Source organism: Peromyscus californicus, unplaced genomic scaffold, assembly GCF_007827085.1.
Source record: "Peromyscus californicus insignis strain IS unplaced genomic scaffold, ASM782708v3 Scaffold_1__1_contigs__length_55948999, whole genome shotgun sequence".
Taxonomy (NCBI): domain Eukaryota; kingdom Metazoa; phylum Chordata; class Mammalia; order Rodentia; family Cricetidae; genus Peromyscus; species Peromyscus californicus.
The window spans coordinates 20,643,775-20,671,594 of record NW_026294492.1 but is presented as its reverse complement, the minus strand read 5'-3'; the positions used below and the strand labels follow the sequence as shown (position 1 = coordinate 20,671,594).

At 47.1% G+C, this 27,820-nt stretch overlaps 1 protein-coding gene across 11 annotated transcripts; it reads left to right on the top strand.

Moving 5' to 3' along the window:
- The first annotated feature begins 4,496 nt into the window (after positions 1-4,496).
- On the top strand, positions 4,497-27,349 carry Gtf3c2 (general transcription factor IIIC subunit 2). 11 transcript variants are annotated; one of them, XM_052746122.1, is made up of 21 exons: positions 4,497-5,026; positions 7,927-7,988; positions 9,969-10,238; positions 10,371-10,692; positions 10,948-11,076; positions 11,393-11,669; positions 14,263-14,357; positions 14,624-14,701; positions 15,410-15,508; positions 15,947-16,174; positions 16,329-16,440; positions 16,602-16,710; positions 18,266-18,291; positions 18,895-19,024; positions 23,740-23,884; positions 24,302-24,463; positions 24,622-24,709; positions 24,939-25,067; positions 26,019-26,168; positions 26,257-26,364; positions 26,791-27,349. In XM_052746122.1, the coding sequence occupies exons 3-21, from the start codon at positions 9,992-9,994 to the stop codon at positions 27,007-27,009; spliced, it is 2,853 nt and encodes a 950-aa protein (XP_052602082.1). In that variant the 5' UTR covers positions 4,497-5,026; positions 7,927-7,988; positions 9,969-9,991; the 3' UTR covers positions 27,010-27,349. The 11 variants fall into 11 exon arrangements, with proteins under 11 accessions (XP_052602082.1, XP_052602079.1, XP_052602081.1 ...); XM_052746119.1 differs by having other exon boundaries at positions 9,558-10,238; XM_052746121.1 differs by having other exon boundaries at positions 4,497-5,667.
- The last annotated feature ends 471 nt before the right edge of the window (positions 27,350-27,820 follow it).

Here is a 27,820-nt window from a genome sequence, read left to right as displayed (position 1 = left end):
TTTATTCTCTCCAGCCCCGCCTATCCTCTCTCCTACCTCACTATTGGCCATTCAGCTCTTTATTAACCAATCAGGTGTTTTGACAGGCAAAGTAACACAGCTTCACAGAGTTACACAAATGCAGCATAAAAGAATGAAACACAGGCCGGGCGGTGGTGGCGCACGCCTTTAATCCCAGCACTCGGGAGGCAGAGCCAGGCGGATCTCTGTGAGTTCGAGGCCAGCCTGGTCTACCAAGTGAGTCCCAGGAAAGGTGCAAAGCTACGCAGAGAAACGCTGTCTCGAAAAACCAAAAAAAAAAAAAAAAAAAAAAAAAAGAATGAAACACATCTTTGCAGCATTAAACATCTTCACATGATTAAACAAATGTTCCATAACATAAACAAATGTAACACGTCTTAATATTCCACAACAAAAAGTGTTGACTTAACTCATGCCTCCCAAGTGCTGGGGACTGGCAGGCATGACCCACAATGCCTGCTCTGTCTTTATGGCCTTTGGGTTAATGCACAGTATAGAAAGATACACAAACTATCTTCATTGTGAGCTAAAGGCAACACAAACAGGATCCTTGGATGATGTGACTGAGTCTAGCTAGCGTGGTTGTCTTCACTGGGTAACACCTGATGGAGTCCTTGGAAAAGGACTCAGTAAAAGAATCAGGAGGCAGATCAGCAGGGGAAATAGCTTAATGTGAAAAAATGGTTCTTGGGCTGGAGAGATGACTCAGAGGTTGAGTACTGAGGTCCAGAGTTCAGTTCCCAACAACCACAATGTGGCTCACAACCATCTCTAAAGGGATCTGGTGCCCTCTTCTGGCGTGCAGGCATACATGCAGGCAGAATGCTGTATATATAATAAATAAATAAGTCTTGATTGAGAGTTAAGCTACCATAAGCTTTGGAATGGAAATCATCTATGTTGTCTGTAAAGGTGTTTGTTTGTTTGTTTTTGAGACAAGGGTCTCACTATGTAGCTCTGGCTGTCCTGGAATTCACTATGTAGACCAGGCTGGCCTCAAACTCAGAGATCCACCTGCCTCTGCCTCCCAGAGTGCTGGGACTAATAGTGTGTGTGCCACCACCACCCAATTGTTTTTTTTTTTGTTGTTTTTTTTAATTTCCATATAAACAAAGGAGTGAACCGTGTGAGAATACTCATCATTAGATGCAACAGTTATCAAAACTTGCCACTTTTTGTATCCTTCAACACAAGGACTCACAGCCTTGAACTGTGTAGCTGGTGCTGGCCTTGAACTTCGGCTCCTCCCACTGCCACTTCCCAAGTGCTGAAATATGCCACACTTTTGATTTTATTACGTTTAATTGGGGGGGGCACACAAGGGTGGCAGTCAGATGACTTCATCTCTCCAGCCCTTCTTACTCTTTTCCCTTGCTGAAGTTACTGTGCGGCAAATCCCAGACATTAATCATTTTCATTCTTGCAGACTTCAAGGTGTCTCTTAAAAATACAGAAGTTCGCCGGGCGGTGGTGGCGCACGCCTTTAATCCCAGCACTCGGGAGGCAGAGCCAGGCGGATCTCTGTGAGTTCGAGGCCAGCCTGGGCTACCAAGTGAGTACCAGGAAAGGCGCAAAGCTACACAGAGAAACCCTGTCTCGAAAAACCAAAAAAAAAAAAAAAAAAAAAAAAAATACAGAAGTTCAGCCAGGGGTTGGTAGCGAAAGCCTTTAGTACCAGCACTCGGGAGGCAGAGCCAGGTGGACCTCTGTGAGTTCGAGGCTAGCCTGGGCTACAGAGCGAGATCCAGGACAGGCATATTGGAAAAAAAAAAAAAATGTTTCTTTCAGAATGACCTCTTTTTTTTTAAAAAGTAGTGTCACTTCACCCATTTCTCGAAGGCCTGCAATTCCCTATTCACCCTTTTGGCAGCAATACCTAAATGGGTCGGGGTGCTTCATATTGTTTTCTATCAGGAAGCAAACAACGACCTGTGAGTTTCGTTTTAGTGGTGAGTGTGGCCTGACATTTTTAAGGTTCCCTTGAACCTTTCATTTAGTGGTTTTATCCAATTAATGGTTGTGTGAATTTCACTGGAATATAAAAGTACTTTTTCTAACTCTCACTCCTTCCATATTTAGTATTTAGTAATGACAATCATTTTAAAGGCTGTGATGGCACGGCCTGTAATCCAGCCCAGGGAAGGCTGAGGTAGTAGATCATGAAGTTGTGGACAGCATAGACTACTACATAGCAAGAGAGCCAGAGCCTACTCAAAACAGAGAGGGGTTGGGAGTAAGAACCTCACAGCAGTTTCTTTGTCTAAACTCACACTGGGAAGGCTGTTCCCTTGTGCTTTCTCATCTTTGTTTTTCACACAGGGTCTTGTCACATAACCCAGGATATCCTTAAACCTATCTTGGCCTTCTCAGGGCTAGGACTCCAGGCTTTGGACTACGATACTTGTTGGTGTCTTCTTATTTTTAGGTCATTATGAGCTTGTGGGCTTTTTAGATCGAATGTACCACTCAGTCATTAAATTTAAGCAAATCAACAGGGTCAGCCTCATGCTTAGAAAGGTAACTGTTAAGAAATCAGGGACGAGGGCCAGGCAGTGGTGGTGCACGCTTTTAATCCCAGCACTCGGGAGGCAGAGGCAGGCAGATCTCTGTGAGTTTGAGGCCAGCGTGGGCTACCGAGTGAGTTCCAGGAAAGGCGCAAAGCTACACAGAGAAACCCTGCCTCGAAAAAAAACAAAACAAAACAAACAAACAAATAAAAGACAAACTGGGCATGGAGTTTGTGCTTGTAATGAGAGCACTTAGGAGGCTGAAGTAGGTCAGTGATTAGCTCCTAGGGTAAGGGATGGAATTGAGAAAGAAAGGAATTTGAGCATAAATACATAAAATGTATTGTATCAACATTGAGAAATGAATTAATTGCCCACGAGGTTAGTGAAGTTTGAAAATAGTCTTCCCTTGATGCCCTTCGTGTTTTGGAATATTATTTTAAGATATATTACATTTGCTTATACTGTGGAGCATTCGTTTTAATGATGCAAAGATGTGTTGCATTCTTTTATGTTGCATTTGTTTAACTCTGTGAAGCTGTGTTACTTTACCTGCCTAAAACACCTGATTGGTCTAAAAAAGAGCTGAATGGCCAATAGCTAGGCAGGAGAAAGGATAGGCAGGGCTGGCAGGTGGAGAGAATAAATAGGGGGAGAAATCTGGGAGGAGAAGAAGGAGCAAGAAAACAAAGAGAGGAGGAAATCAGGGGCCAGCCACCCATGGAGTAAGAGTGAAAGTAAGATATACAGAAGAGAAAGGTAAAAGCCCAGGAGCAAAAGGTAAACAGGATAACTTAAAAGCATTCATTAGAAAGACTAGGCCTCCGTGTGTGATTTATTTGGGAGCAAGGTGGTGGGCACCAAAAAAACCCAAACAACCAACTACACATTGTATCTTGAACTTTGGGCTACAGGGAATCTTTTTCAAAAATAAAGTCATGAATTTTATGATAAAAATCAGCCGGGCGGTGGTGGTGCATGCCTTTAATCCCAGCACTCGGGAGGCAGAGGCAGGTGGATCTTTGTGAGTTCGAGGCCAGCCTGGTCTACAGAGCAAGATCCAGGAAAAGGCGCAAAGCTACACAGAGAAACCCTGTCTCAAAAAAAAAAAAAAAAATCATCAAAGGGAACTTAATCAGGGACAGGAAGATTTTAAGATATTTTGTTCATTACAGAAGTAAATCTGTACAATGTTGAGGAGCCAATACCCAAAGAGGAAGACATCCATTCAAAATGCTGTCTTTGGACATAAGGGATATGAGAGAACTGGTTTTCCCCTTCCTTTCCTCCCATAGGTTTTGGCTAAATCTCATACTTTTTTTCTTTTTAAAGAGTCTGGGTTACCCAAGTAGGGCCTTAAGTCCTGGACTCAAGAGATCTTCCTGCTTCAGCCTTGAGTACTTAAGGACTACTGGAGAGAACGACACACCCCGCTTTTCCCTTATTTCTTTTTCATTTTTTTTCTCAGACGTCTCATATAGTCCAGGCTGCTTCCAACTTCCAAGTAGTCCGGGTTGACCTTGAACTGCTGATCCTCTTACTTCCACTTCCCAAATGCTGGGATTATAAGTGTGCACCTTTATGCCCGACTTCTACACTTTCCCTAAATGTTTAACCAACGGAATTAATGGACAAGACTATTTGGAAAAGGAAAGGCTGGTTTGTTCCACCCTTTCCTGTCCATTTTTATTCACCCTCCTCCTGGTTCTGGGCAGCCCTGTAAAATATATATACGGTTTGAAATGGCTCAGGAAAACTGGCTGCACTTGTTTGCTCCATCACAGGCCACCTCCCCGAGACGGGGTGGCGCGAGGCCTGGCAGTAGGGCTGACGATCTCTTTTAGAAGCGCAGCGTACCCACCCAGGCGAGCCTAACCCGCCCCCGCCCCCGCCCCCGCCCCCCGGTTCTTCCTTCCCTTGGCCTCTTTCCAAGCCCTCCTTGTTATTTTCTTCCCGTCTTTTGCTCATTCAGTAGATCCTCTTGGCGGTCGGCGGCGAGGGTTTGTCTCCTAGGCCGTCGAAGCTCGGGGTTGCAGTTAGGAATCAGTGTGGCCTGGCTCTGTTCGCCACAACAAGGCCCCCCGCAGCCTGGGTGGCATGGCAGGCCGGAAGGTTCGGCGACCAGCAAAGCGCGACAACCGCATCCTCCAAGCTTTAAAGCCAGGCCGCTGGGGAAGCCTCGGTGCCGCGCAGGCGCCGACCTCCCCTTCCGGTTGCTGAAATTCCCAGCAGGCCCTGCAGTGTCCCAGGGCCGCGGAAGCCGAGCTCCAGCTCGCGGGCGTCGGAGGGCTCCGCGCCGATCCGCGCCGCGCCGCGCTGCATTATGGAACACGGAGTTTAATAGAAAACTCGGCGGGGAACGCACTCCCGACCAAGCTGGCGTGTACCTTGTGCCGGGGGCGGGGCGAGGAAGAGCCGCTCGAGGTGTCGTCATAAAACCGCGACCCGACAGGCGGCGCCATCTTCGAACTTGGACTTCCGGAAGGACTTTGGCGCGGGTGAGTGTGTACCGCAACGGGGTGTGCGGGGGACCCAGAATTACTCCTCCCCTTCTTTCGCCGTAGCGCTAAGGCCCTGGGAACCGACTCCCGATTCCGCCCTTACCCCCGCGCAAGGCAGCGCGCCTCCCAGCCTTGGCGCGTCTCCAGAAAGCCGTCGCGCTCTCGCCTCAGTCCCCACTGTGGCCACTGAGCATCCCCCATCTCTGCCAGCCTGTCTTACCCTCTTCCCCCACGCGGTGCGTGCAACGCAGGAACCGGGGTCCAGGCTTCCGCGCTGTTTGCGTGGCTCCCCGTGGACTCGGTGAACCTGCTGTTGTCCTGAGGCTTAGGGAAATCAGGGCTCGCCTGCTGCACAGGCTAGTGGAGAAAGCTGCCCCCACGGCCGGGATTGGGGAATGGCAGGTGGTGATGTCTAGACCGATCGCCGTCTGTCCTCCTCGTTGTGCTCAGTCCCCTCTTATTGTGTGTCCCAGCCTTTTCCACCAAGTGGCTCTAACCCCGGGGGTTGTGCCCCGCGCGCTGCAACCCCATTGGCGCAGCCAAGGGCCAGTTATGTTTCCTTGTCTGGTCTTTTTATTCCGCGGCAAGTTGGCCGTCGGCTGGGCGAGACAGAGATGGCTACTTCACCCCCACAGGAGGTAATTCACTTTACTGGAGAGGTTTAGGATAGATATGTTTGCCCTTGGGGGCATATTGTTACATAAATTAATCTTTCGCTCACGTTACCTTTTACCGTTATCAACTGTAGTGCCATTTTCTTAATAGTTTTAAGTTCTACTCTTCAAGTTTGTACTCCTTCGTCTCTAGCAGTATAAACTGAAAATGTGAGTTGCAGGCTTCTGTGCAAGTTAAAATAAAAATCCAGCCAAATGAAAATGTTCATTTTTGTACCAGTAAAATTATCTGATATGTCACCAGTTGCATGATAGGAATACTTTGGGGAACAGTGTTAAACTAGTGTGTGTGAAGTGAGCCCATGTTTATGATATAGTGTTATCTAATTGTTTTTTCTTTTGCCCAAGTAGTCAGGTTAGCAGCCTGAAGCAGCAAGGGAATCAAACAGTTTGAGACGTAAAACTCTAATTAGAATTTACTGAACATTTCTTCCTTTACTGTCTGTCCAAAATTTGTATCGTAAACTCCTAAGTAGAAATGACACCACTCAGCTGGCATTGGTGGCGCACGCCTTTAGTTCCAGCACTCTGGAGACAAAGGCAGGTGGATATCTGTGAGTTCAAGACCAGCCTGGTCAATAGAGCTAGTTCCAGACAGTCAGGGCCTCACAGAGAAACCCTGTCTGGAAAAACAAAAACAAACAAAAATTAAATCACTCACTGCCACTGCCTTTCACTAGAAGTGAGTCTTCAAAAGGATTGTGTGTGTGTGTTGAGTCACTCAGTGGAAAAAGTTATGAGCTAATATATTTACCATGAATCAAATTTGAATACTGTAGTAAGCCAGATAGGCAGGATCTTACAAACTTTCAAAGAAGATAGATTTTTGTCTTCACTACAGTCAGAATATTGTTTTGTTGTTGTTGTTTATTTTGCAAGGCCCTTATTTTAGACAGTTTTTTATTCTGAGTTGGCTTTGAACTCCAGATCCTTTAGCTTCAACTCCCAAGGGCTGAGATTACAAGTATTTACCGTCGTGGCCAACTGAAACCTTTAAAATTTGAAATTAGAAAGCCAGGTGGCAGTAGCGTGCACCTTTAATCCCAGCACTTGGGAGGCAGAGGCAGACAGATCTCTGTGAGTTCGAGGCCAGCCTGGTCTACAGAGCAAGATCCAGGCACTAACACTACACAGAGAAACCCTGTCTCGAAAAAAACTAGAAAAAAATTCTTTATTTTTCTTTTCCAAATAAGCCATTTATTTATTTATTTATTTATTTATTTTATGTATATGGGTGTTTTGCCTGCATGTATGTCTTTGCACCACTGTAGTTCTGGTTGATTATGAGCCACCATGTGGGTGCTGGGAACCAAATCCAGGTCCTCTGCAGGAGCAGCAAGGCTCCTAACTGCTGAGCCATCTCTCCAGCGATGCCCCCCCCCCAAGCCTTCTTGATCTATAAATTGAGGTCTTCCTTATTTCAGTATTTGGAGGGGGGAGAGTGTGAGAGGAGACAGGGTCTTCCTGTATCCCTGCTGGTCTGGAAGTCTCCATCCTCTTGCCTCTGCTACCTTCTACTGCTGGGATTACAGGCGCCAACCACCACTCCTCCCTCTCTTCTATTACATTTTTTTGTTTTGTTTAAAACAGGGTCTTAACTATGTTCTAGGCCAGCTGATGTAGACCAAGCTGGCCTTGAACTCACAGAGATTAAAGACATGTGCCAACACCCCCAAACCTCTTCTACTAAGTTTTTGAAGTTTTGTTTTTTTCTATTCTCATTTCTTCGTTATTTGTGAGTCAAGATCTCTCATGTTTCGCAGGCTAGTCTTGAACTCCTGATCTCTTCACATCACCTCCCTGGGATTACAAGTGTGTACCACCACACTTGCCTTCTTTTTTAAACCATAAAGTACTTTAACCAGGATGGTGGAGCACACTTTTAATTCCAGCAGAGGCGGGCACATTTCTGCCAGGTCAAAGCCAGCCTGGGCAGCGCAGTGAAACCCTGTCTCTAAAAACAGCAGCAGAGCCCTGAGTTGTGAGCCTGCAGCCCCGCTTCTCCATCTGTGTCATTTGCTGTCACCAGCTCTTTTCCTCCTTGCAGTCTGTGGCTTCTCGCAAACTTGCCCCTTCATCTCACTGTTTAGCGGCATAGTTTGACTTTGCTGGTTTTCTTCCTGCGGATCTAATTTCTGAGAATGTATGTTTTCGCTCGGTTCCTTTCCCTGTGGCTGCCAGTTTACTCAAACCGTCTTGCCATTGTTTTCTCTTGTTTCCTAGATCCGGTAGTTTTTGTGTTTGCTGAAACTTTTCTTCTGTTTTCTGGAGTAGTTCTTTGGAAGGTACTTTTCAACTTTTTTTTTTCTTCCTGTCCTGTCTGAGCATAGGTCCCACATTGGATCCTTTTTTGCTTGTTACTGGTTTTGAATGGGATACAGGTCCTCTCTTTCCCAAAGAGCAGTGGTACCATACACAGTATCTTTAGCATATGGGGTTGCATTTAGCCTCACCACTTAGTGGGGTAGAGGTTTACTGCTGCCATTTTAATAGAACTAGAGCTACTTACAGGAAGAGAGGTGTATTTCTTTTAGAATTTATATGAGCACACTTTTCCATTGAGCCTGGTGAATTCTTTATCTTTTAGTTAGGTCTCAACCTATGGAGGGTTCCCTCCTGGGAGTTGAACTATTTCTGCCCCTTGTCAAAGGCAAACAGGTTGTCCTGACCAAAATCTTGACCCTTACAGAGTTGTATTTGCTCAAATTTTTGGTTTGTGGTCAGTGTTTTATTTCTGCCAGTGCTCTTCGTCGTGGTTATAGATCTGATTTTTCTGGGTTCATAAAGATGTGGGATACTTTAGTCCATTTTTGATATGAGAAAGTTCTCTTAATGTGATAGGATGGTTTTAATTGTATTGTAGCCAATAGGCACCCCTCTCCCCAATTCAAATGTAACATTGATGGCTAGGTTCTCGAAAACTCGTACTCTTGTTTCCATCCTCCCTCCCTCCCTCCCTCCCTCCCTCCCTCCCTCTCTCCCTTCCTCCTTCCTCCCTCCCTTCTTCCCTCCCTTCCTTCCTCCCTCCCTCCCTCCCTCCCTCCCTCCCTCCCTCTCTCCCTTCCTCCTTCCTCCCTCCCTTCTTCCCTCCCTCCCTCCCTCCCTCCCTTCCTCCCTCCCTCCCTCCCTCCCTCCCTTCCTCCCTCCCTCCCTCCCTCCCTCCCTCCCTCCCTGATCTCATGTAGTCCAGGCTAGCTTTGAACTCCTGTCTCCACCTCCCAAGTGGTAAGATTTCAAAATGTGCTATCCTACTTAGTTCAGTGCAGCTCTTATTCTCTAGGGAATCTGCTCCTTTACCAAAACACAGAACTGGATGTTGCCTCTGGGTATCCTACTTTAGCTTGGCCTAAGTTTTATAGTATCCGGCAACTCTGTAAATGTAATAGTAAGAGTCTTGCTGTATTATACCCCCAAGCTGGCCCCAAATTCCTGGGCTCAAATTATCCTTTTGCTTCCGTTTCCATAGTAACTAGGGCTTTGCCACGGCACCATCACACCTGCTTGGCAGCTGTTGTTTAGTCTGTTTTTTAGGAAGTTACAATTCTTCCTTAGAGGCGCACAATTTTGTCTCCGTTTCCCTTGTGGTGGGGGATCTGAATATGATTCGTCTTACTGTTTTTTAGTAAGAATTAAGTTAATTGTATATTCACGTCCATATCCTTATGATGATATATAAGGTTTAAGTAATATTCATAAAGCATTTAGTATTATGTTTGGTATGTAGTAAGCAGTTACTAAACAGTAGCTTATTGTCTGTTTACTTATTTACTGTGCTTCATGAGAATGTAAATCTCAAGAAGGTAGCATCTTGCCTGTCTTTTTTTGTTGTTTTTTTGTTTTCTTTTCTGAAACAGGGGCTTGTGTGTAGCCCAGGCTAGTCTCAAAATCACAGCATCTCTCCTGCCTCAGCTTCCCAGGAGCTGGGATTACAGGTGTGCACTACTATGTCCTGCTCCTTGTTTGTCTTATCATTTACTAGTTCTTGACAGAATAGTGTGTTGTGGGGTGGCGGAGTACAATTTGTACAAGTTGGTTTTCTCCTTACAGCATGCTATGTGGATCAGGGGGATTGAACTCAAGTCACCAGACTTGGCAGCAAGCATCTTAACCTACTAAGCCATGCTACCACCCCAGTAGTTACTTGAATGAATGATCGATCGGTCAGGATGCTTGGGTTTCTGGTTGTGGGATGAAAGGGAAAAGAGAGCTCTGAGCCTCTACAAATGGCTTCTGTGTCCCACTCATTGCTGTATCTCTGTATGCAGGGCAGCCATTTTGGGGGGTGCTGATGGATACCTGCGGGGTCGGCTATGTTGCCCTGGGGGAGGCCGACCCCGTGGGGAACATGATTGTGGTAGACTCTCCTGGACAAGAAGAACTGAACCAGCTGGATGTCAAGGCCTCCTCAGAAACCTCCAGTGTGGAGGCCTCCATCGAGATGTCACTGCCTACCCCTTTGCCTGGCTTTGAGGATTCTTCTGACAAGAGGAGGCTTCCTCCAGAGCAGGAAAGCCTCGCCAGGTCGGAGCAGCAAGGTGTGTGCTTTGCCCTTGCTCTTCTTGTCTCTCCATGCTTAGCTTGAGATGAAAGAGAGAGCATACCGTATACTGTACCCCGAAGAACCTTGAGCTCTGATCCCATCTCATAGACCATATTCTTCTCTACAGATCTTTCTTCAGAGATGTCCAAGATCTCAAACCCTAGGGCCTCAAAGCCTTCCGGGAAGAGAGGTGGTAGGACACCAAGAGGCCCTAAAAGGCCTCAGCAACGTAAACCTCCATCCACCCCTCTGGTTCCTGGTCTCTTAGATCAGGCCAACCCTCTGTCCACCCCTATGCCTAAGAAACGAAGTCAAAAGTCCAAGGGAGACCTGCTACTTCTGAAGTTGTCCAAAGGCCTAGATCAGCCAGAGTCTCCACATCCAAAGAGGCCCCCTGAGGACTTTGAGACCCCTTCTGGGGAACGACCCCGCCGAAGGGCTGCGCAAGTGTAAGGATTGTGGGGCACAGCCTGGTGGAGGGGTGGTGGTAGAGGGGGGAAGGTGGGGCAGATGTTGGAGAGATGGGAAGACTGGTGAGGTATCAGGTAAGTAGGGGTGGTGCCTGGGTGCTGGGTGGGGCAACCCTTTAGCTCTTAAAGCCACTTTTGTGGGTATGTGTTGCTAACTTTTGTATCTAAGTGATTTCTTTCTGTACCTCATACTCCATCACATTTTTTGTTTGTTTTGTTTTTGTTTTGAGACAGGGTGTCGCTGCCTAACCCAGGTTGGCCTCGAACTTGCGATCCTCCCACCTCAGCCTCCCGAGTGCTGGGATTGCAGGCGTGCGCCACCACACCTGGCTCTCCATCACATTTTTCACAGACTTCCCCCAGGTCTTCATTGCTTTTACCACTCAATATATTTCAATGTTTCTGTGCCTCCCCTTCTCCCCTTGCCCTTTATGTTCTATGTGCTAGAGTAAGAGTGCATTGGCCTAGAGATAGAAAGCCGGGACTCAGATCCTTGGTAGCTGCCTTGCCTATGCCAGATCACTTAATTCTCCTGGACTTCTGTTTCTGTATCTGTTGGAGGGAAGGGGAAACTGGCATCTGCTTCACAGCATTGCTGAGATAGTAAAATAATAAGTCTGGACATGTGGGCTCCGTTCAGTGCTTGCGAGCATGGCTCTGACTCCACCCTGTCCTACAGGGCACTTCTGTACCTCCAGGAACTGGCTGAAGAGCTCTCAACAGCCCTGCCTGCTCCGCTGTCCGGTCCTAAGAGTCCCAAGGTGAGCAGCCCTACCAAGCCGAAGAAGACGCGGCAAGCAGCCTCTCAGGGTGACGAAGATGGGAGCACTCGGGATGAAGACTTTGTTCTTCAGGTCGAGGGTGAAGATGAGGAGGAAAGTGAGGCCCCGAGTGAGAACTCCTCTGATCCTGAGCCTGTTGCACCCCGAAGCACCCCGCGAGGACCCGCTGCAGGGGTAACTTGAGTTGACGAGAAAGGGTGGGAAGATGGGAATTTTAGGAAGCACTCGAGTACCGAGAAGGATTTCTTTGACCTCTCATAGCCAAAACTAGTACCAGAAAAGGGAAAACTTCAGAAATGTGATGTTTTGGGGAGGTTATAGGGGAGGAACACCGTGAATAAATGGCTCACTCCAGAGTGTTTTCTACTAGAAAACACACGTCTGGACAAGGATCCTGCCTCCACTCAGTGCTACAGAATGACTTGGATTGGTGGAGGGGACTAACTGCTCACATTTTACAGAGGGGTGGCTTCTGAGCTGGGCCTTGAAGGGCAGGTGCAGGTCTCCAGGGTGCTGTGTCCCCAGAGGGTGACTGCAGCGGAGAACAGCGTCTGGGGAGTAGTGTCCATAGGAGGTCAGTAGAGGATGACAGGACTTAACTGGTCGGCGCCGACACGTGCTGGTTTGTTTGGTTTGGACTGTTGTGAATACATATAACACAAGCTTACTGTTTAAAAATGTGCAATTCTGTGGCTCTACTATACCAAAAAAAGAAATCTATACTATTGTGCAGCATTACCACTCATGTCTGGACCTTTTTTCTTTTCTTGTGGTACTGAGGATTAAACCTGAGTCCTCATGCATGTTAGGAAGTGCTCTTGCTGACCTACATACCCAGCTCTTTTTTTTTTTTTCCATCTTTCACTTTTCTATTTTAAAGTTTGAGACACGGTTTCACAAAGTTTCTAGGATGGCCCTAACCTCACTCTGTAGCCAGGCGGGCCTTGAGCTCACAATCCTTCTGCCTCAGCCTCGTGAGCATTTAGGATTATCACTGGGCCACCAGGCCTGACTGTTTTTAACATTTCAGCTAAACCTGCAGAATCTCTTTAAGTCAAAACAGAACGTGGGTAGGAAGTAGGACAAGCTTCAGTTGACACTCAGAAGTCAGCTTTCATTTGTGCAGATGAAAGGTTGAGAGTCCAGTCAGCCAATGAGGAAAGCAGAGGTGAGAGCCCACCAGGGAGAGCCAGCTGTGGGCATCCTGCCAGTAGGTGTCAGGGACTTCTGATTGGTGGAGTGGGAGGTGCCTGTGGCCATGAACCCACAGTCTAGTTATCTGGTCTCCAGTGTGTGCCTTGAGTGTGCAGTTACGGGAGCACTGAGACCCTCAGTAATCAAGTGATTCTTTGAGATCAGTTTTAGTTTTTGAATATAAAAATGCAGCAAATCCAAAATATTAAAAAGTGTATATATGTCTGTATGTATATAATATATATATTAAGACTGTCATCCAAATAGTGTCTGGGTACTTGAGTGCTGGAGTGAGTGTGGAGGTCAGTAGACTCGGGAGTCCGTTCTTTCCACCATTGTGTGGCCCAGGGATCCAACTGAGGTCATCAGACTTGGCAACAAGCTCAGCCTGCTCAGCCATCTTGCCAGCCCTAAAACTTTGACTATTTTTGGACATGTTCTTACTGTGCTTCAGGCTGGACTTTAACTCTGAGTAGTTCCAACTGGTCTCAAACCTGACCCTCCCGCCACAGTTGTGTTAGCACTAGCTTTACAGGTGTGCACCGCCACAGCCAGCATAGACAGGAGCTTTGTTGGGTAGGTACACATGTGTGTGTGTGTGTGTGTGTGTGTGTGTGTGTGTGTGTGTGTGTGTGTATGCATGTGTATGCGTGTGTACTTACCCATATGTGTATGTACATGCGTGTGGCGATGTGTGCTATGGTGGAGGTTAGAGGTAGACCTTGAGTGTCTCCCTCTATCATTCTCCACTGTATTTTATTTTATTTTATTTTTTTAGATTGGGTCTCTTTCCTCCCCTAAATGCCGGGGTTAGAGGCGTGAGCCACCATACTTAACTTTTCTTTCTTTCTTTCTTTCTTTCTTTCTTTCTTTCTTCTTCTTTTTTTTTAATAATTTACTTATTTTTATTTCATGTGCTTTCATTTTTTGTCTCTGTGAAGGTGTCAGATCCCCTGAAACTGGAGTTACAGGCAGTTATGAGTTCCATGTGGTTTCTAGGAATTGAACCTGGTTCCTCTAGAAGAGCAGCCAATGCTTTTAACTGCTGAGCCATCTCTCTAGCCCCTATTTCTTTATTTCTTTATTTAGTTGAGTTCTGATTTTTCTTTTTGTCTGAGTCCTTACTACGGCTCTGTAGACCTACAGCTTGTAGAAAAGTTGTGACTGAGCCAAGTTTATAATGCTGTAAGCTTTCGAATTGGGCTTGAAGGTGATAGTCATCCCTGGAGTATGAGTGAGATTCCAGGACTGTGTATCTAAAGAATGCCCTCCTTGACCTGTGGTGGTGGTGGTGGGGGGTGCGAGTCACTAAAGGAGTGCTGGATGTGTCCCCCAGGGCAGGAGTTTCAGGAAGTGTGTGACAGTCCTCCGAACCAAATATCATGGAGACTGGAGAAAGGCGAACAGAATGCTTTGATGGATAGAGTCATTGCACCACAAGTCTGTTGAGATGCTGATAGGGCAGTTGGGAGGATATGTAAAAACCAAGGAAAGTTAAAAACTGAGAAAGAAAGCTATCTTCTGGGACTTTCTCCAACCTAGATGTTTATCTTTTCTTCACTTTGATCCTCAGAAGCAGAAACCACACTGCCGGGGCATGGCTCCCAATGGGTTGCCCAATTATATCATGGCTCCTGTTTGGAAGTGCCTGCACCTCACCAAGGACCTGTGAGTAAGGGCTGAGGGCAGGCGGGGGAGAAGGAGGAGTCTAAGGACCACCCAGAGAGGGGACCCTTGCTTATGTGTGGAGTGCGGTGGTGGTGGTGGTGGTGATGCTCATTAGCTCATTACTGAGGGGCGCTGTTAAGGGCAAGATCTCTCTGCAATTCTTGACCATGTTTCAAGTGCTGGTCACTCCCACCCTCACAGAAAACGGGCTTAGACAGTGCTGTTATAGAGTTCTCTCCTTTCCATTGATGCTCTTCTGTTTCTAGCCGAGAACAGCAGCATTCGTTCTGGGAGTTTGCTGAATGGATTCCAGTAGCCTGGAAGTGGCAGTTGTTATCCGAACTGTAAGTGGAACTGACATCTCTGAAGCTGATTTACTTTTCTATTGCCGTGATGGAATCCTCTGGCAAAAGCAACTTAAAGGAGAAAGCATTTATTTTGGCTCACAGTCGAAGGAGCCGGTGCGTCATGGTGGGAAGTCCTGGCAGAACCCTGAGGCAACTGCTTGTTCTTCATCTGCAGCTGGGGAGGCGAGATCAGTGGGTGCTGGTGCTCAGCCGGCTTCTATTTATGTAGTCCAGGACCCAAGCCCATGGGCATCTAGGGTGAATTGTCCCATTTCAGTTAACCGAATAAAAAAAATTGCTCACCTGGCGGTGGTGGCGGTGGTGGCTTACGCCTTTAATCCCAGCACTCGGGAGGCAGAGACAGGTGGATCTCTGTGAGTTTGAGGCCAGCCTGGTCTACAGAGCGAGTTCCAGGACAGGCTCCAAAGCTACACAGAGAAACCCTGTCTTGAAAAACCAAAAAAACAAAACAAAATGAAATTTGCTCACAAACTTACCCAGAGGCCATCCTATCTAGGTAACTCTTCAAAGTGTGCCCACAAGCTTGCCTAATGGGTGATTCTAGGTCCTGTCAAGTTGACAATGTTAACTACCAAAGAAGCCTTGAAGGAGAGGACAGACAAGTGACAAAGAATTAAGTGTACAGTGGGAATTCTGTGTGGCGAAGCTCTTCCGGGGTCAAGCTGATGTTTTTGCTTCCCACAGTGAAGCAGCTCCCTACCTGCCCCAGGAGGAGAAGTCTCCCCTGTTCTCGGTACACCGTGAAGGGATTCCTGAGGATGGCACAATCTACAGGATCAACAGGTAAAAGACCCACTCGGCCCTCTTCTCTGATTGTCAAAGAGAGAACAAGGAAGAACGATTGTTGCAAGGGTTAGCAGATTGGCCCTGCCCTCCCCTGAGGGCCGGTCCTGGGTGGTTCTGAGGAGAGAGTCTGCTGTAGCAGGCTAGTCCTCACTAATGGACAGTGTCCAGCTTTCTCTGCAAGCCGGGCTAAGAGAAGTTTGGGAGACTTGTGCAGACCAGTTCACAAGATGACATGCATTGAGCATGAACAAACAGCCTCTCATCCTTGAAGATGAGCTGGAGTTCATTTCTGAGAGGGAAGGGAGGGAGATGTGAGTCGTGTCGTGGCAGAGGCCTGCGTCAACCATAGACTGATTTTCATACCTGTTCCAGTGAGACCCTCCATCTTGTCCTTACGTTTCCTAATATCTCTGTTGCTCTCTGACCTTTCTCTAGATTTAGCTCGATCACAGCACATCCAGAGCGCTGGGATGTGTCCTTCTTCACAGGAGGACCGCTCTGGGCTCTGGACTGGTGCCCAGTGCCCGAAGGGTCAGCGGCCTCACAGTATGTGGCCCTTTTCTCCAGCCCAGACATGAATGAGACACACCCACTGAGCCAGCTTCATTCAGGCCCTGGGCTGCTGCAGCTCTGGGGCCTTGGGACATTGCAGCAAGAAAGCTGGTGAGGTGGGGCTGGGACACTGCCACAGGCAGGTGGGTGAGGGAGAGACAGGCTGGGCAAGGGCTTGCATTGGGCTGAGACAAGACAGGGAAGTAATGGAGCTCGTCAGTCCTGGGCTCTTCCTACCTACTGTCTCCCGTGTTTCTCTCTCCAGTCCTGGCAACAGGGCCCACTTTGTCTATGGGATTGCTTGTGACAGTGGCTGTATCTGGGACCTCAAGTTCTGCCCCAGTGGGGCATGGGAACATCCAGAAACTCCTCGGAAGGTACTTCTAGTGGACTGTGGGCTAGCTCTGGGCCTTCTTAGGGTCGGAGGAAGGAAGGTTAGAGTGTGGTGGGTGGGGTTTCCCAGCATCCCATGCCTCAGGAGTTCTGAGAGGCACCGGAAAGCAGCAGACCTCAGCGCAGATCTGCTCTCACCCTCCAGGCTCCTCTCCTGCCTCGCCTGGGTCTCTTGGCCCTGGCCTGCTCTGATGGGAAGGTGCTGCTGTTCAGTCTGCCGCATCCTGAGGCCCTCCTGGCTCAGCAGCCTCCAGGCAAGTGGTACAGATGCAGTGGTGGGGAGCTCTGAGGCCTGCCTGCCTCCCAGGACCGAGATACAGTCTCAAGCATAAAAGCATAATCAGGCAGGCTTTTGTGACGATACTGTGACTTCAGTTGTTCATTCTTGAGCTTAAACTCTTTCCAGACTAACTGCCCCCTCAGCATTTTACCAGTCACCGCCCCCTCTTCATATTCTGTGCCCTCATAAATTGACAGTGTAAAGAGTTGCCAAGGGTTGAGGCTGACAAGTGGGACTCACCTTCTCTAGCCTCCTTCTTTCCCTGGTGCTGGTCTCGGCCCCTCCCCCTCCCCTATGTTTAGACAGTATCTTTTAGGAAGAGTCGGAAAGACAGAGCTTGTTTTCCCCCAATGGTATTGAGTATTTCAGGGAATCTGGGGGTAAGCCCTAGGATGTCCTGTGTTTGGTAGTCTGATAGAGGAGTAGGTTGAGGCGGAAATAAGGAATCAGACATTTAATATTGTGGAATGATGTCATCTACAGAGTTCATTTCCACAGCTGAATTGCCAAGAAATGGAAAGTTTGGTAATGTGTTAAGTAGAGTTACAATTTTGTGTTGAGCCACATTTTTAGCTATTCTTAGCTGCATGAAGCTTAAAGATTGGTCAAGCCTCACAGATACTTTCTTTAGAAACTTTGGAGATAGATAACAGGGATCTTGGGAGGCAGGCAGGTAGATCTTTGTGAGTTCAAGGCCAGCCTGGTCTAAAGAGTGAGTTCTAGGACAGGTAGGGCTCTATAGAGAGACCTGTCTGAAAAAACATAAAGAAAAAACTAAAAGATTTGGATATAGCCGGGCGGTGGTGGCGCACGCCTTTAATCCCAGCACTGGGAGGCAGAGGCAGGCGGATCTCTGTGAATTCGAGGCCGGCCTGGTCTACAAATCGAGATCCAGGACAGGCACCAAAGCTACACAGAGAAACCCTGTCTTGGAAAAAAAAAAAAAAAAAAAAAAAGATTTGGATATAAAGGGAGGCAAATAAATGAGGCTGGTGGTCGGTGACCGTGGGCCAAAGGGAGGTTTTGTGTGGTTCTTTTAGTTTGTTTTTGGAAGCAGCGTCTCTCTCTTGTGGCCCAGGCTGACCTTGAACTTACCGTGTAGCTGAGGATAATTGAACCTCTCTTCCTCCTCCTTCCACTTACACTGCTGGGATTGCAGGTCTGCACTACTACACCTGACTTCCCGTGTTAATTAACCCTTCTAGAGGAGACAGTAGAGCACGTTTACATAGAAATGGAGGAACAAGTCAGTAAGGAGAGAGCAAGTGGATAGTGACAAGTCCCAAGCACATGAGCAGATCTAGAGACAGAAAGGAGAGGAGACTGTGTGGAGGAGTTAGCAGTTCCCAGAGACAGAAAGCTAGTCTTGGAGAAGACGGTGGGGCAGGTGAGAGGTCAGACATTGGTGGTGAGATCGAGTGAAGGAAGGCATTGCCCAGGCAAGAGCTCCTGCTCGCACAGCAAGGCCTGAGGAGGAGCTCAGGCCTGGGGGTCCAGAGCGTCAGCTGTTTGTCTTTCTTCTCACACAGATGCTATGAAGCCTGCCATCTACAAGGTGAGTGAGGAACCTGTTCTCTTAGTGGAGGCTTCATCTGCCTAGAGCCTTACTTTACAGATTCCACAGTGAGTCTTTCACTTCTGAAAAGCATCCCTTGTCTGGATTAAGAACTGATCTGGCTGGGTGGTGGTGGCACACACCTTTAATCCCAGCACTCCGGAGGTAGAGGCAGGTGGATCTCTGGGAGTTTGAGACAAACCTGGTCTACAGAGTGAGTTCCAGGACAGCGAGGGCTACACAGAGAAACCCTGTCTCAAAAAACAAAACAAAAAATAAAATAAAATAAAATAAAATAAAAAAGAAGAACTGATTTAGGGGGCTTGAGACAATTTCTCCTCTTGCAGAGGACCTAGGTTTGAATCCTAGCACCTGCATGGTGGCTCACAACCATCCAAAACTCTGGTTCCATAAGATCTGACCCCGAATCTTCTGAATTCCATGGGACCTGACAGTTATGTGGTACACATGCTTCTACACACACACACACACACACACACACACACACACATCACTTAGACACATAAATCTTAAAACTGATGAGAGTTTTATTTCACACAGTAAGAACCCCTAATCCTAATCTTATCTCTTCTGTCCTTACAGGTTCAGTGTTTGGCAACCCTTCAGGTGGGGTCTGTGCAAGCTTCAGACCCCTCTGAGTGTGGTCAGTGCCTTAGCCTGGCTTGGATGCCTACCAGGCCCCACCACCACCTGGCTGCAGGATACTATAATGGTAAAAATCAAGACCTGTTGTTGCTCTTGAAGCCTTTTATATGTGCTTGGGTTTGGATTATATCCTCCTTTAGTTAAGCATAATATTATATTATAGTTGAAGATATTCAAGCAGAGCTGGAGAGATGGCTCAGCAGTTACATGCATTTGCTGCTCTTGCAGAGCGAGGACCTGGATTTGGTTCCCAGCACCCACCTGACAGCTCTCAACTGTCTGTAACTCCAGTTCCAGGGGATCCAAAGCCCTCCTCTGGTCTCTGGGCACTAGACACGCACATGGTGTACAGACAAACACGCAAGCAAAATACTCACATGCATAAAATAAAACAAATCTTAGCCAGGCGATGGTGGTGCACACCTTTAATCCCAGCACTCGGGAGACAGAGGCAGGTGGATCTCTGAGGCCAGCCTGGACTACAGAGTGAGTTCCAGGAAAGGCGCAAAGCTACACAGAGAAACCCTGTCTGGGGGGTGGGGCGGGGGGAGAATAACACATCTTCATAAAAATTCAAACATTGTAAAAAAGAATACACAAAGAAGAAATGTCACTATAATTTTTCCACTAAAAAAATTATTAAGAGTGGGGGGATGGGATGCAGTTCAGTTGGTAGAATGCTTACTCTGTGTGTCCAAAGCCCTTGAGTTCAGTCCCCAGCACTATGTGCCTGTAATCTTAACACTTGGAGATGGAGGCAGGATGATCGGAAGTTCAGGGTTGGGGGAGCATTTGACTGCAGAAGTTTGAGGTCAGTCTTGAAAATAACTATTTGAGCCAGGCGGTGGTGGCCCATACCTTTAATCCTAGCACTTAAGAAGCAGAGGCAGACAGATCTCTGTGAGTTTGAGGCCAGCCTGGTCTACAGAGCGAGCTCCAAGACAGCCAGGGCTGCGCAGAGAAACCCTGTCTCAAAACAAACAAACAAACAAAAAACTATTTGAGGCCAGCCTGGGATATTTTGGCCTCATCTCAAAGAAAAGAAAGGAAAGATGTGAACATAATTTAATGTAGTCCTCTGTAACTGTTAAAATAATGTCAGTTCAGAGTTAAGTGGAGGTGCTGGCTAGTTGGCTCGTCACTGAAGATGCCTGCCCTCAAGCCTGGTGACCTGAGTTTGATCCCTGAGACCCACACGTGGAAGGAGAGAGGCAGTTCCCAGAGGTTGTTCTGACCTCCACACCACATAAAATAAGCAAATACAATGGTTTTTAAATTAATAAAACAAATGAGGGGGTCTGGAGAGATGGCTCCGTTGTTAAGAGGACTTGCTCCTCTCCAGAGGACCCATCTTCAGTTCCCAGCACCAAGCAGCTCATCTGTAACTCCAGCTCCAGGATAGCATCAGACATCTTCTGACCTATCAAGGAACACGTGACACACATATTTAAAAAAATGGTTTTTTAGCCGGGCGGTGGTGGTGCACGCCTTTAATCCCAGCACTCGGGAGGCAGAGCCAAGCGGATCTCTGTGAGTTCGAGTCTAGCCTGGGCTACCAAGTGAGTTCCAGGAGAGGCACAAAGCTACACAGAGAAACCCCGTCTCGAAAAAACCAAAAAAAAAAAAAGTTTTTTTAATTACAAGATTTTTAAAAATAGCTGAACAGCTGAATCAATAGTCCAGAATGTAAAGGTGCTTGCTGCCAAGGCTGACAGCCTGAGTTCGATCCCCAGGACCCACACAGTCACAGGAGAGGACTGACTCCTGCAAGATGTCCTTCCACACACATTCCATGGTACACACATAAAAAAGGAATTAATGTAATTAAAAAAAATTAGGTGGATGAACAAAACTGATATACATATAATAAACTACTTAGCAATTTAAAAAATGTTGTCTTCTGACATATAACATGGATACAGCTCAGAATAACTACTCACAATGCCTGCTGATCACTAGTATGATATGTAGATAGTCACTTTTCTCACTCAAAAGACGTACCAAGAGTCATAAGGAATTTTGACATTGATGGAAATATTTGGGTTCTTGTCACTGGTGCTAGTAACTGTCAATCTCATGGAATTGTGTGCTGGAAATGAATGTACTTTACATAAATGTTTCCACTATAAAGTAGAAAAGAGAAAAATTCTCTGATAATACAGGAGTTTATCAAGGGAGTTTAAAGAAAGACAACTTTATTGAAACAAGATCACACTATATAAGCTGTTTAATTTAAAGGTGTAGGGGCTGGCTCAGTTAAGAACACTGACTGCTCTTCCACAGGACCTGAGTTCGATTCCCAGCATCCACAGGCAGCTCATAGCTGACTTAATTCCAGTGCAAGGGTACCCAGTGTTTGGTGGGCTTGGTGGTACAGGGCTATAATCAGCTACTTCAGAGCCTGAGGTAGGAGGATCAAGTTCAAGTACTGCCCAGGCATTTTAGACCCTATCTCAAAATTAAAAATAGAAAGATTAGCAAGTGCTTGCCTAATATTCATTAGGTCCTGGGTACAATCCCTCAGTTCTTCCAATAAGTGCAATTTAAAGGTTAATTACATAGTTTCTACATTTATTCATTAATTTGAGGTTAGAGGCCACCTTATGGAAGTTGGTTCTCTTTTTCAGCCATGTAGGTAGGTCCCAGAATCAAACTCAGGCTATAGGGTTTGGCAGCAGGTGGCCTTGCTGCTGAGCCATCTCTCCAGCCCTGTTTTATTTATTTTAAAGTAACACAGGTCAGTAGACTTTTCTGCCAGGAAGGTAAGGAAGTTAGTGCTTTTTTTAACTTCCCACCTACATCACACTTGTGTCTGTTTTTCTTGGGTGGTGTTTTCTTTCTTTTTTTAAAAAATTTATTGATTATGTATACAGTATCCTGTCTGCATGTGTCCCTGCAGGCCAGAAGAGGGCACCAGACCTCATTACAGATGGTTGTAAGCCACCATGTGGTTGCTGGGAATTGAACTCGGGACCTTTGGAAGAGCAGTCTGTGCTCTTAACCACTGAGCCATCTCTCCAGCCCTCTTGGGTGGTGTTTCCATTGTCAGGATCCGTGTCTCCTGCTTTACTACTGTTGTTACCCTTCTCCCGCCCTCCCCGGCCCGAGATTGAAGGCAGTCCTTGCATGTGTGAGACAAGGTGCTGTAGCTGGAGTGACCATTGACTGTCTCCCAGGTCTCAGCCCAGGCTCCTGCCTCCTTCGCTGGGTTGTTTTCATTGTTTACCCTCAAATCACCGTATTTGTTTCGTTCTTTGAAAACGGTTCATAAGTGCTGCCCTCCCTCAGTTAGGTATATAAGGGTTGTAATGCTCTTTATCTTTTATTTTATCTGAGTCACACTTCTGAGTCCCTCTCCTCTGCCAGCCTTGTCTCAAGTCGTTTTCTGAATGTGCATTTGTTGTCTTTTCCCTGCATTTTGTAGAGCAGAACCAGAAATTTTTTTTTTTTTTTTTAAGATTTATTTATTATGTATACAGTATTCTGCCTACATGTGTCCCTGTAGGCCAGAAGAGGGCACCAGATCTCATTACAGATGGTTGTGAGCCACCATGTGGTTGCTGGGAATTGAACTCAGGACCTCTAGGAAGAACAGTCAGTGCTCTTAACCTCTGAGCCATCTCTCCAGCCCCAGAAATTTTTTGTAATGAACCAAACAGTAGTGATTTTAGGTTTTATGAGCTAATTTGCCATTGTTGGTGCTAAATTCTGCTTTTTGGGTATGTAATCAACTCTAGACATTGCATAAATGAATAGGTGTGACGGTGTTTCAGTATAACGTGCCAAACAGGCAGCCTAAGCCAAGCATTGTGGCTGATAACTACTGTCCCAACCCATTGGAGACAGAGACAGAAGGATGCTGGAGCTTGGGGCCAACCTAGGCGGCATGCTATAGAGTGACGGGGGTAGAACTCCAGTCCCATGAGGTGCAGCACCTGCCTGGCATGCATGAGACAAGTTCAGTCCCAAGTACCAAACACAAAAGGCAACGCTGTCTGTCAGGTTGTTGGTTGTCGTTTGCCAACTGCTCTTTAAAGGGCTTTTAGTTTGGTGAAACCGGCTTTCATGGTGTGTCCTGGGCAGATCATCCTGCCTCAGCCCGAATGCGGAGGTTATGAGCACGTGCTGGCAGCAGATACGCACTATTTTAAAACTTACTTTGAGGCCCAGAAGATGACTCAGCAGTTAAGAGCATGTGCTGCTCTTGCAGAGGACTTGAATTCATTTCTTGCACCCACATCACAGCCACCTGTAAATCCTGCTCTAGGAGATCCAAAGCTTTCTTCTGGCATCTATACACTCACACAGGCACATACCCACACACAGACAAATACACATATGCATAATTAAATAAAAAAATCTTTTATTTAGCAGCCATCAGATACACTCAAACTGAAACTTGAGGTGCAGGCCCAGGACTCAGCTGTCACATTTAGCTGGTGTCATGTTGGGTTGAGCTTGGCAGGGGACTCATCTGGTCATCATCATCCCTACTCTTTCACTGTAGTTTGGATTTGAGAGGAGGAGACAGAGTCTGGGGTCCCAGAGAAAGAAATGAGAACCCAGAACCAAAAGCCTTCCTGATGCCGCAGCCCTTGAACAGCTCCTCAGGTCGTGCTGACCCCAGCCATAGTTACTTTATTGCTACTTCATAGCTGTCATTTTTCTACAGTTGTGAATCCTAATGCAAATATTTTTGGAGATAGAGGTTTGTCACAGGGGTCATGACCCACAGGTTGAGAACCACTGCTTCAGTGCCTACATAGTCTGTCTCTACCTTAGGCATGGTGGTTTTCTGGAATCTTCCCACTAATTCACCCCTCCAACGGATACGTCTCTCTGATGGCTCCTTAAAGCTGTACCCCTTCCAGTGTTTCCTAGCCCATGACCAGGCTGTTCGTACAATTCAGTGGTGCAAAGCTAACAGGTACAGAATAAGAGGGCTAGGGACCCATGCTAGGCTGCCTGCATGTGGGTGACAGTTGTGTACCTTGGTCTGTTTGTGGGGTCCCTATCAGTGTGACCAGGATCTGTCCCTGGTATATGAGCTGGCTTTTTGGAACCTATTCCCTATGGTGGGATGCCTCGCTCACCCTTGATGCGGGGGGTGGGGGGTGGTGTGTGGGGGGTGGTGGTGATATGCCATGCTTTGTTGATTCCCATGGGAGGCCTTACCCTTCTGAGGAGTGGATGGGGGGAGGGTCCAGGAGCAGAGGAGGGAGGGGAAACTGGTTGGTATGTAAAATAAGCGTAAACAAATTTAATTTAAAAAGAGTCTATGGTGGGAAGACTGCAGCAGGCTGACTCTTCCACACTGCTCTGATTTGAACTGCCATCTTTGCAGTCATTTCCTGGTTTCTGCGGGGAGTGACCGGAAAATCAAATTCTGGGATCTTCGACGACCTTATGAGCCAATAAACTGCATCAAGCGCTTCTTGAGTACAGAGCTTTCCTGGCTGCTTCCCTACAATGGTGTCACGGTGGCTCAGGACAACTGCTATGCCTCGTACGGCAAGATGAAGATCTGAGTTGTGGGGACAGGCCCTAAGGGTTGGGGCACACGCTGGGGAAGGAGGGTTGGGTTTGTTCTGGGTTATTTTGAATTCTGTAGGAAAAGAACTTAGTCTTAGAAGAAGCATGGTTTATTTTCTCTCTCTCTCGTAGTTACGGGCTCTGTGGAATTCATTACATCGATGCTGGTTACCTTGGTTTTAAGGCCTACTTTACTGCTCCACGGAAAGGCACCGTCTGGGTGAGCCTCTCCTTCCCTGAGCTTCAGTATGCAGGAGATGCCCGTGTGCTCACTGTGGTAGTCAGGGGCAGACAGTGATTCAGGGCAGAAGGAGGAACAGTGTATGATAACTATTGTTAGAGACATGAGTTGTTTCTTTGTGTCTCTCCTCGACCTCAGACTGTAAGTCACCATCACAGGAGTGAATGGGTGGATGGATGGGTGAAATGAACAGGCCTCTTCCTATTAGAGTCTTTCAGGGTCAGACTGGCTGGGGACAGTAGCTGCAGGAGACATATCTGGGGAGCTCATCGCAGCCATCTTACCTGACATGGCGTCAAACCCAATCAATGTCAAGAAACCTGCAGAAAGGAGATTTGTAAGTATGGGGACATCCATCCATTAGGTCACACTCTACTTGCCTTGTCTACTCTTGGTGGGATGCAAACTAGTGCTTGGTCTCCAAGCTCTGATACTGTCCTTGCTGTGGCAAGGAGTTAGGTATAATCTTCTCTACCCTATTGGAACGAACATGTTTTTTTAAGGATTGTTACTATCATTATATTTATTTTGTGTGTGGGGGGGAGGTGGTGTGCATGCCACGGTTCATGTGTGGCCAGAGAGCAACTTTTGAGAGTCAGTTCTCTCTCTCTCTCTCCTTAAACTCAAGGTACCAGGGTTAGCAGCCAGAGCCTTTACCCACAGCCACTGTGCTAGCCCGGGGGTTTTGCTTTGTTTTTTTCTTTTGTTTTTTCAAGACAGGATTTCTCTGTGACAGCCCTAGCCTGGAACTCGCTTTCTAGACCAGGCTGGCCTCAAATTCACAGAGATCCACCTGCCTCTGCCTCTTGAGTGCTGGGGTTAAAGGCGTGCGCCACCATGGGCTGACCCCAAGTGTATTTTTAGTCTTACTACTTTTGAGACTTTGTCATAGTAAGCCAGTTTACTTTCTGCTTTTATGTTCAGTATTTTAAAATCTAATTGCAGGTGGTGGTGCACGCTTATAATATTATCACTCAGAACGCAGAGGCCAGCCTGGTCTACAAAGCTAGTTCAAGAACAGCCAGGGCTATACAGAGAAACTCTGCCTTGAAAAACAAAATAAATCTAATCTTAGACTAGAGAGATGGCTCAGTGTATATATATATATATACACTGGCTGCTAAGCCTGTGTGCTGAGTTCAGTCCCTGGGACCACTGGATAGAAGAGAAAATGGACTCCCAAGAGTTGTTCTTTGACCTCCCTGTATACCCCACAGCATGTGTGAATGCACGCAGTTGTAGATAAAAAATAAAAATGTAAGATGCTAATCTTGCGGTCTTCTCCTAGCCTATATATAAAGCAGATCTGATAGCATACCAGGACAGCCCCGAAGACCAAGACTCCTCGACCTCCCCTGAGACCCCTAATCCTCCCAAAGCGAGAACTTACACTGAGACCATCAATCACCACTACTTGCTCTTTCAAGATACAGATCTGGTAAGTTGTGGTTACAAATCAGTGTGTTATTAGAAAAGAGAAACCTTAGACAGCAGAAGTCCTAAGGAATTCCACTTCTGTTCCCCAGAGTTCCTTCCACAACCTGCTCCGTAGAGAACCCATGCTGCGCATGCAGGAAGGAGAGGGACATTCTCAGCTTTGCCTGGACAGGCTGCAACTTGAAGCTATTCACAAGGTGAGAGCCTTGTCTTGCAGCTTTCCCACCCTCCATCAGCCTGTGACCAGTGGAATGAGCGACTAAAAGTCAGCAGAGATGGCTGGAGGAGAAGCAGCCTTGACAAGCTCTCCTGGGTCCTGGGTCATAGAGCTCATTCATTGACAGGCTCTCATGCTCCAGTCCTCCTGACAGTGACTTGTTTTTATCTATTTGGTTGGTTGGTTTTGGGGTGTTTTTGAGACAGGGTCTCTCTATGTAGCCCTGGCTATCCTGGAGCTCACTTTGTAGATAAAGTTGGCCTTAAACTCACAGAGATATAGGTATATATCTGCCTCTGCCTTCTGGGTACTGGGGTGTGGTGACCTGTTTTTAAAGCTCACACAGTAGGGGTTATCCTAAGACACAGCCTCTGAGGCTCTTGTTGGTTTCCTGTTCTCTTCACAGGTACGTTTCAGCCCAAACCTGGACTCCTATGGATGGCTGGTATCTGGGGGGCAGTCAGGGCTGGTTCGGATCCATTTTGTCCGTGGCCTCACCTCCCCACTGGCTCACCGTGTGCAGCTGGAAAGCCGAGCCCACTTCGATGCTATGTTCCAAACACCCTTTTCAGTGGAAGGGCCTGGTTTCTCTCCAACCAGCCGTTGCCTTCCCCCCAACCCCTAGTCTGGTCCACACAGAACTCTTGGATGAAGTCTGCCAAGATCAAATTGCTCCCATGCACAGAGCATAGGACCTGGGCCCTTCCTGGACAGTGATGGTGCCAGGCCTAGATCTTTAGGCCTACCTGCCCAGAACTCCTTAAATCCCTCTCCTTCCACAGACTTCTAGGGTCACAGCTCCCTGCAGGTAGGGGGGCTCCCCCTCCATAACAATTCCTATGCCTAAAACCGTGGCTCACAAGAAACACTCAGGCCTGACCTAGGCTTGGGAGTCAAATTGCTCATATTGAGCATATTGTGAAGGAGGTAAAGCTAAGTAAAGGTACTGGGTGTTTTTGAGACCACTTGTGAGTGGGTGTTTGGAGAGTCGGAAAGGATATCTTCATGAAGGCTCCTGTGGATTTCCAGGATTTGATGTTACTGCCTTCCAATCTTCCTCTTTAGAATAACCAACACACAGGCCCAATGGGGGACAGTAATTTATTGGACTGAAGCTGCTCGTAATACTTTAACTGAGGGACACCTTAAACTCCCTACCAGGAGAACAGCGGCCAGCGCTTACTCGCTCCTGCTTATGAAATAGTCCCAGTCATTGATCATTTGACACTACTCGAACACTCCTGGATAGTAGTGTTTTTAAAATTTTTGAAGCTGGGTATAATGGTGCACACCTGTAATCCCAGCACTTGGGAGGCCGAGGCAGGAGGTTCACAATTTTGCATTCAGTCTGGGCTATCTCATAAAACCAAAAAGTAAGAAAAAAAAAAATCTTCCTTTATATCAAGTCAAGAGTATACCTCTATTAATTTACTAAT

Bases quoted from the DNA above. Each gene is read 5' to 3' on its own strand.
- Gtf3c2 (XM_052746125.1), top strand. From the start codon at position 9,992: ATGGATACCTGCGGGGTCGGCTATGTTGCCCTGGGGGAGGCCGACCCC. The intron at 24,710-24,938 runs GTGAGCCTCTCC...TCTTCCTATTAG, and splicing joins CACGGAAAGGCACCGTCTGG to AGTCTTTCAGGGTCAGACTG. The intron at 25,068-26,018 runs GTAAGTATGGGG...GTCTTCTCCTAG, and splicing joins AACCTGCAGAAAGGAGATTT to CCTATATATAAAGCAGATCT.